The following is an 8590-nucleotide window of genomic DNA, read 5'->3' as shown; positions in this document are numbered from 1 at the left end:
GGACGTGGGGTTATTGTCTCCTGACGTGGGGTTATTGTCTCCTGACGTGGGGTTATTGTCTCCTGACGCGGGGTTATTGTCTCCTGACGTGGTGTTATTGTCTCCTGACGTGGGGTTATTGTCTCCTGACGTGGGGTTATTGTCTCCTGACGCGGGGTTATTGTCTCCTGACACGGGGTTATTGTCTCCTGACGTGGGGTTATTGTCTCCTGAAGTGGGGTTATTGTCTCCTGACGTGACGTTATTGTCTCCTGACGTGGGGTTATTGTCTCCTGACGTGACGTTATTGTCTCCTGACGTGACGTTATTGTCTCGTGACGTGGGGTTATCGTCTCCTTGTATCGTCACATGTACGTTACTGTCAGGTTACATTACGTAACTGAGGTGACGTCACATGCTGACAGTAAACAGCGCGTGCCATAACGCCACCCCCGCCATGACAGGCCGCACTGCTGGTTGTGCTGCAGTGACGATGTCGGGCGCGGGCGGGACGGACGTGGCCACGGAGACGATCTACGTTAAGACGGAGCCGCACGGCGTCACCGACGACGTCTGCGTCAAGGAGGAGCCGCTCGACGGCCCCGGCGTACAGGTGAGCTGCGGTTATCATTACATCGTCAGTGAAGGCCAGCAGATGCTGGGAGTGGTAGATGATTTGAGTGTCTCTTGTGACCTGACATTGGTTTGTGAACAAAGGTATTCTTGACAAAATTCTGCTGATTTCGAAGTGAACTTGATGTTACCGACGCGTTACCATATTCTTCTCACTGCATTGGATGTCGTAGGTGACATCCAATTTATTATTATTGAAATTATTATTATGATGACAGAGAATTGAATTATTGACAGAGCGGCAACGCTGTGGGGGGAAAGGTGGAGACGTCAGAAGTGGCCAGCACCACGCACACATTGCTCAAGAATTGTCCAGAAGTGGCTCTGCCTAAGAAAGGAAGCACTCAAAGGTTGCTGCACATAGCCAAGCTTGCCACCACGGTACCTTATGTTAAGCATGTCCAATCACTCTCAAAAATTCCTAAGAGAAGCAATCGAAACTTGAAACTACCAACGAGTCGAAGAAAAACCAAAGATGAGGGTATGAACTTACTCGAGTGTGCACGACTGTCGCTGTGTCTTCTGACTGGGAGCGACATGAGCTCACCGTCCGTACAGGCGTTCAAGTGTTCGGTCAACGGTTGTGGTTTTGTGGCGTCTCGAAAGGCTCATCTGGAACGCCACAACAACAGCGTTCATTCAAGTCACGACCAATTCAAATGTTCCTTCAGTAGTTGTAACCAAAGCTTCACCAACAGACTGGCCCTGAACCTTCACGTCATGCAGATGCACATGAATAACAAACCGAAATGCCTGCCCACAACCATGCTTATAAACGACAGCAAGAAGCCATCCAGCACCAAAAAGTGTTTCTTTTCCGCGCCCGGTGCCAACGAAGCTTACCCGTGCAGTGAGTGCGAGTATTCCTCAGCACGCCTCAGCTACCTCAGGCGTCACTACGAGACCGTGCACAGCAAGGAAAACAAGTACAAGTGCACGCTATGTGATGTTGATTTTCCATCAAACTCCGAATGCACTGCGCACTCTCGGTCGGCGCACGAGCACGACAAGTCGCTAGTGTGCGCACAGTGCGAGTTCTGTGCTGAGTCTCGAGAGGAGCTTCAGGATCACCTCGACTCGACTCCCGTGCATGGAACATTGCTCAAATGTTCCTACAAGCACTGTGACTTCTCTTCGGCTTTCACGTCCCGCCTCAAGTGTCACATCAACAACGTACACCTCAAACTTCGCCCCTTTAAGTGCTACCGTCCAGGCTGTACGTACGCCTCCGCTGTTGGGGCCAACTTGAAGTACCACTTGAACACCGTACACTTGAAGGTAAAGCCTTTCAAGTGTAGCTTTGAGGGCTGTAAGTATGCGTCTGCTGTGAGGACCAACTTGAAGCTGCATTTTAATTCTGTTCATCTCAAGGTAAAGCCATTCAAATGTTCCTTTGAAGGCTGTCACACGGCTTGTGCCACGCAAGCAAGCGTTAGGGCGCATTACAACAGCGTGCATCTCGGCCTTAAGCCCTTCAAGTGCGACTTCCAAGGCTGCACGTTTGCTTCAAACCTTAAGACTAATTTGAGTCACCATATCAAAGGAGTTCACTTGAAGTTGCGACCGTTTGCCTGCAACTTCGAGGGCTGTAATTTCGCGGCGCTAGGCAAAACTTTGCTCAAGTATCACATCGAACTTGTGCATCTGAAGATGAAAAATTTCAAGTGCCTCCAGCGGGACTGCGAGTTCAGCTCGACGCTGAGGTATAGCTTAAAGCGCCACATGCAGCGTGCTCACGACGTATCCCAATGAGATGGCAATCTTTATTTGAATCTCGAAGAGATGGGCTTTACTGAATAGTCATCGGCTGGTTTTGCTTGAATACATGTTGCTGTGTAGCACCTAAAAACTGCCGCATCTGCCGTGGATGTTTGCAAAATGTTCCGTTTCTTCAGCAGTCTATTCGGTCCTGTTTCTGAAGGTGTTGTAAACTAAACCTATAGTAAAACGTTTTAAATTTCAAACAATGCGTGTCAGTAAGTAAGTTACTTCTGAGAGCTGATCGCAGTCAGTTCATGGCTCAGTATTCGTATGGAAGACGTTTTCCGGCTTGTGTTTGTATATGCGTGCTGTCCGGAATATTTTTTTTTAACGAAACTCTGCGTAGGATGTTGTGCGCAATAAAAAAAGTGATTAGATCTGATTGACCAACTATTGAGTATGTAAATTAGATTCAAACAATGCCAGGTCTACTATAGATCTTGATGAAAGCATACCTATTGACTTTCAAGTATTTTTGCCGCAATTAGAGATGAGAGTTGAGAAATAGTCTTTATGTAATTTATTTATCTCTTCCGTGTATTTAACAGTAATTTGCACAAATGAAGTGCTTTCGATTTGTAAGACTTGGAGGCATGCGTTTGCTTATTCCAGAAGGATCACACTTGAAATAGTCAATACTCCGTACAAGCACTACCTCACAATACTCAACTCTATATCCCCAACCACTCACTCAGTGAATTTTATTTAACACATACACACCTCCCTAATCTACCCGCTAGACAGCACCTACACGGACTTGTGCTTCCACTGCCAGCACTCCCCCACTCCTCCTGGACAGCACCCACTCAGACTTGTGCTTCCACTGCCAGCACTCCCCCACTCCGCCTAGACAGCACCCACTCGGACTTGTGCTTCCACTGCCAGCACTCCCCCACTCCGCCTGGACTGCACCCACTCAGACTTGCACCATCTTCGTCCACGGACTTCCTGGCTTGACCGGACCCTAGTAATAACAAACTCCAAACTCGTGAGTTGTATGGGAAAAACGCAAGTGAAGGCTTTAGATCTATTCTTGAAAGCGTTCTAAATAACGCTAACTTGTATTAAACAGTAGCTGCTTAGTTGAAAAATGTTTTCCTTGTATTATGTATTTATTTCTTGTTGTGACGCTTTTATTGTCATTGAGGCAAATTTTAATTTTAATGTATTTTGAGGCAATCTTTTCCGTGTTGCTGCATATCGGGTTTACAAAAAAATGCGATAACCTTCCAAGCATAGTTTTAGAATAAATGGAATCAATATATTTCTACAGAGTTATTTAAAATTATATTTGTGTGTGAATAGTGAAAATTACTGACGCATAGAAGTCCTATGTTACTATAAAAATTTGGTTCCTTACCCTTTGCGTATAGTTTATTATTGTTTGGGTAAGATCTCGCAATGCCAAAGGCGGCTAAATTTTCCATAAAAAAGTAATTTTATTTATAGTATATCTAAACATAATCCATTTTAGAATCATTTATGTAACAGATTTCTATCATTGTCTAGATTATGATATCCGACCTTATGGTGAGTGCTGTCGAGTAACGACCGTTACTTTGTGATCGTCTTCTTATGTTCTTTATGTTGATGGCATTTAATGAGGCAATATTTGTATTTTCTAGTATAAATTTTCTTTCGAAGTATTTGAAGCATTATTATGAATAAGAGTAATTTTAACATTATTGTATGCTTTAATTATTTATTTACGTATTCACTAGTGATGAATCTTCAATCATTGTTGTTCCACACAATTACTCGGTAAGAGATCGTCACGGTCGAGAAATCCTCTTATTAATAACTTGGCGCTCATCGCAGCTTTAAAAACTAATAAATACTCTGAACTAAGACCACCATAATTTTAGATACCTAATACTCCAAACTGCATTGTGTACATGACTTTTCTGATCCAGCTAAAAAAATTAGTTTCAATATGGTTCGTTTACCCAATGTGCTCCTTCCTCAAAATTGCAAACAATTACATTTAATGAATACGTTCCTCGCTCAGTCTACTTGATCTGTTGCTATGGAGCTCATGGACATACCCCGCTCTATATACCAACCATGCGTTTACCATATAATTTTGTTGATTATTGAGTAAGCATCATGACTGAAAATTAAACTGGCAACTTTTCCGTACCATATATTCAACATCTGAAACAACTACAACAATATTTATCATTTTAGTTGACAACACCAGTTACAAAACTGACAAATCGTCAATATATGACCACTTCCTTATTTGGGCACGAGCTCACATTGCATTGTACACGAAAGAGCGTGAAAGCAGCTAAATTTATTACCCGAACATCTACTGGACCTGCAGCTGCACACGTTCGTGGCTGCACAAACTTGTCTTTTTAGCGAATTTTCTCATTTGTGGAAAAAAAGCGCTATTGGCTCGCCATGTCCGTCTATTTGTCCGTCCGTAACTTCACGTTTTCGTCGACGAGAAAATGCGCTCTCTGTCACTCACTGCAGTGAGTACTGAGTTATATTTTTTTCAAATCTTGCCCTCGTCCATGTAATGTCAATGAATTACACTAAAAATAACACATACTTCTAACTACCTCACATCGATAAAATTCGTTCACAACAATCATTCGTTTACCTTTATAAATACGTGAAACATTTATGTATTAAAATTATTAGTACTAAACAGCCACTTGGATTACACGGTAACGCACGTGGCAGACCACGGGCGAAAGGCGTCGACGAGCCGCGGCAGTTCTGCTAAATGTCTGCAGTTGTTACTCCGTGAGGTGGTCTTCAAGAGCCACTAGCGGAAACGAAGGCAGGTAAACTCGCACTGGACGTTTGTTCAGAGATCGTTTGGGCGGTCTTGAGTTCGTTGATAAACCGTGTGTTCGGAGCAAGAGTTTCGATTTCACAGCTGAAAACAGCTTCTAGAGTCGACAAGATCAGCTAGGTTGCTGAAGAAGACATCAACACTGTTTAATAATATCACAAACATCAATAAATATCTGCAAAACAACGACTCCGGGAAACATTAACACAGCGCTTTCATACATTAAGTATCTCGCCAAGACAGAAACTTCGTTGATGGTTTAAATATTCCAGAGATCAAGGCATTGATGGAAGAATTATATTAATCTATATATTATCTTCATTTCTTTGGTTACTTCGAGAAAACTCCGATCAGATGTTTTCTGACTATTCGAGAATAGGAACTTAATATTTAAGACGTGGTGCTCGAATAAATTAAATTATTTGATAGCACATTTCGAATGAACAGAAATGTGTTCAATAGGTGAATTAAATCTAAAAAAATTCCTAAAACAGAACACATAACAGATGCCGGTAATGAACACACCTGAATCTTATGATTCAGGCGAAAATATTCAATGCTTTTTGGTGATTGCAACTTAGTATATATTTATAGAAAGTATATTTGTAAATATAGTAAATCCAACAATAATAGAAGCTCTCTTCATTAAACTGTAATGAACACAAGACAAGTTGTGGGTCGAAGAAATAATTCGTAAGGTGAAATCACTGAAATGCATATTAAGCTCGCCTCAACCGACGTACGAACTGCGTTAGGAGAATGGCGAAAAATGAGAACGTTTAACAAACACGAAATACTCGCTATTTATTAGTATTGGGGTGCGTGCTGACCTGCGGTCAAGACCTTTAGATCGGTCTTACATGCTGCATAAAATATCTTTTACCAGCGTAAAAAAAATGTAAAACTTCACGTCGCACTTTGCAGTTAACAAAAAGTTCAATTACCTAGTACGTATTCACAACAATCCTAAAATACTAAAACATTCCGTTATGCATGTCAACATCCTAAAATACAGAAACAATGTACTAAAACATTCGGCACGTTCACCTTTGTCTTCTCACCCGCCCCTCTCTCAACTCTCCACTACTCAAGACCCCACTCTTATCATCCTCCTCCTCTCCCTCATCCTCCACACGTTCTCCAAATATCTCTTCACACTCTCAAACAAAGCCGCAGTTGCTCCCTCAGACAGACCCACAATCATTGCCATCCACTCTTCGCTTATTCTCTCTTACCCCACTTCGTTAATCTCACCTCCCTCACTTTAAATCGCCTCCAGCACAGACTGTTCACAACAAGTGCTCCACAGTTTCTCCCCATCCCACATAAAACATTTGTCTTCACTCCTCTCATTCCACCTGTGTGTACGTCCATTCACAATAACTGCACTCGTATCCACGCCACACTAATAAGTAATAACTACACTCGTATCCATGCCTCACTAATAACTGCACTCGTATCCATGCCTCAATAATAACTGCACTCGTATACACGCCCCACTAATAACGGCACTCGTATCCACGCCCCACTAATAACTGTACTCGTATCCATAACGCTCAGATGACCGCAGCTGCTGCTTCGGAGCGACTCTCAGGTAGAGGCGGGTGGTCGCTCCAGGTATTTGAGTGCGGGTTGTACACTTCAACCGACTGTATCGTAACCTGCAATGGTCATAATTATTACTCACTTGGTTTCAATTGAACTAAACGACACACGCCACGAGCCCACTTGCAGCTTAAGGGACGAAGACCACAAACGGAGGGCATTTAACAGAAACACGCGCCAAATCCTACCTACAGACTCAGGTAACAGCACATGCCGTCTTACGGTTTATCTGCACACTAGCAATCTTTTAGGAAAAAGCGTCAAGTACTGGACATTGCTTAGCACAATGCCACCCAGCCCCACCATACGCCACATCCACACCCCAGCCCCGGTCACCTGGGTACGGAAGAAGTCGCTGGTGCCGCGGCCACTCGACATGTCGCCGCCGATGACGTAGAGTAAGTTGTTGGCAGCTCCGATGGCGGGACTGGCGCGGGCCACGGTCATGTCGCACATCGCCTGCCACTTGTCCTGCAACGAGTGATTATAATAACACTGGTAACTATCAGGTAAAAAAATAGATCAAACCGACAAAAGGTGTACCTGTCTAAGCTAACATTGACGGCTTTCAAATAATGTATTGCAACTCAATTTGTGGATATTTAATATCTATGTGTCAACTCAAAACAAGTGGCCTGCTTGGCAAGTTTGAAGTAAACTAATCCGCTTTAAAAATAAAAGTATAAATTCACTTCAAACTTTGAAACACAAACACACTAGTAAATATACTGAAAACATAAATGAATTACATAAAGACTAAATCAATATTCATTTCTCAACTCTCATCTGTAATTTTGGCAAAAATACTTGAGAATCAATAGGTACGCTTTTATCAAGATCTATAGTAGACCTGACAATGTTTGAATCCATTTTTGTTTTTAGAGATTTAGTAGGAAATAATAAAGACATAAAAATGCCACGCACTACACAACAACAGAATGCCAGTTACTTTAAAAAAATATATATAACTCGCACCGGCAATTTCAAAGAAAAAAGCCGGGCAATCTTCCACGCTGTTTTCTAGGCACTAGTATGAGCCCATCGAGAGAGAAAACAAAATTTTACATTTAGTTGCCCTCACAAACCACAATGGAAGGCAACTTACTTTGAGTATTCTAACAAGCGGTTGTTTCCCTGCGTCCTGATTGGAAAAGTGAGTGAGGCCTTGGCTCCATCGTGGCAAAGGAGTACTGCTCGACCGTGGGCAGCACATCGAAGTACTGACCTCTTGGAAGGAGTACTGCTCGACGGTGGGCAGGACCTCGAAGTACTGACCTCTTGGAAGGAATAGCGCTCGACGGTGGGCAGGACCTCGAAGTACTGACCTCTTGGAAGGAGTATCGCTCGACTGTGAGCAGGACCTCGAGGTACTGACCTCTTGGAAGGAGTATCGCTCGACCGTGAGCAGGACCTCGAAGTACTGACCTCTTGGAAGGAGTATTGCTCGACCGTTTGCAGGAAATCGAAGTACTGACCTCTTGGAAGGAGTATCGCTCGACTGTGAGCAGGACCTCGAAGTACTGACCTCTTGGAAGGAGTATCGCTCGACTGTGAGCAGGACCTCGAAGTACTGACCTCTTGGAAGGAGTATCGCTCGACCGTGTGCAGGAAATCGAAGTACTGACCTCTTGGAAGGAGTATCGCTCGACCGTGGGCAGGACCTCGAAGTACTGACCTCTTGGAAGGAGTATCGCTCGACTATGAGCAGGACCTCGAAGTACTGACCTCTTGGAAGGAGTATCGCTCGACCGTGAGCAGGAAATCGAAGTACTGACCTCTTGGAAGGAGTATCGCTCGACCGTG

At 43.6% G+C, this 8590-nt stretch overlaps 2 protein-coding genes across 5 annotated transcripts in view; one reads left to right on the top strand and one right to left on the bottom strand.

Annotated features, from left to right (window-relative positions):
- Window positions 1-4223, top strand: part of LOC108682025 (gastrula zinc finger protein XlCGF26.1) — a 6341-nt gene extending 2118 nt beyond the window's left edge. For 3 of the 4 annotated variants that reach the window (XM_047880581.1, XM_047880580.1, XM_018171114.2), the window contains exons 2-3: window positions 444-592; window positions 850-4223. In XM_047880581.1, coding sequence (XP_047736537.1) covers window positions 473-592; window positions 850-2364 — 1635 coding nt within the window. In that variant the 5' untranslated portion in view covers window positions 444-472 and the 3' untranslated portion in view covers window positions 2365-4223. The remainder of the gene's footprint in view (window positions 1-443; window positions 593-849) is intronic. The other variant, XM_047880579.1, reaches the window with a different exon arrangement.
- Window positions 4224-6352: 2129 nt separating this feature from the next.
- Window positions 6353-8590, bottom strand: part of LOC108682018 (actin-binding protein IPP) — a 12034-nt gene continuing 9796 nt past the window's right edge. Inside the window, exons 11-13 of the mRNA XM_018171107.2 lie at window positions 8163-8362; window positions 7124-7258; window positions 6353-6843 (exon numbers count right to left, since the gene is read on the bottom strand). Coding sequence (XP_018026596.1) covers window positions 6739-6843; window positions 7124-7258; window positions 8163-8362 — 440 coding nt within the window. The 3' untranslated portion in view covers window positions 6353-6738. The remainder of the gene's footprint in view (window positions 6844-7123; window positions 7259-8162; window positions 8363-8590) is intronic.

Source organism: Hyalella azteca, unplaced genomic scaffold, assembly GCF_000764305.2.
Source record: "Hyalella azteca isolate HAZT.00-mixed unplaced genomic scaffold, Hazt_2.0.2 contig5628, whole genome shotgun sequence".
In the NCBI taxonomy this organism is placed as follows: domain Eukaryota; kingdom Metazoa; phylum Arthropoda; class Malacostraca; order Amphipoda; family Hyalellidae; genus Hyalella; species Hyalella azteca.
The sequence above is the reverse complement of the archived record's forward strand: the minus strand, read 5'-3'. Positions and strand labels throughout refer to the sequence as shown.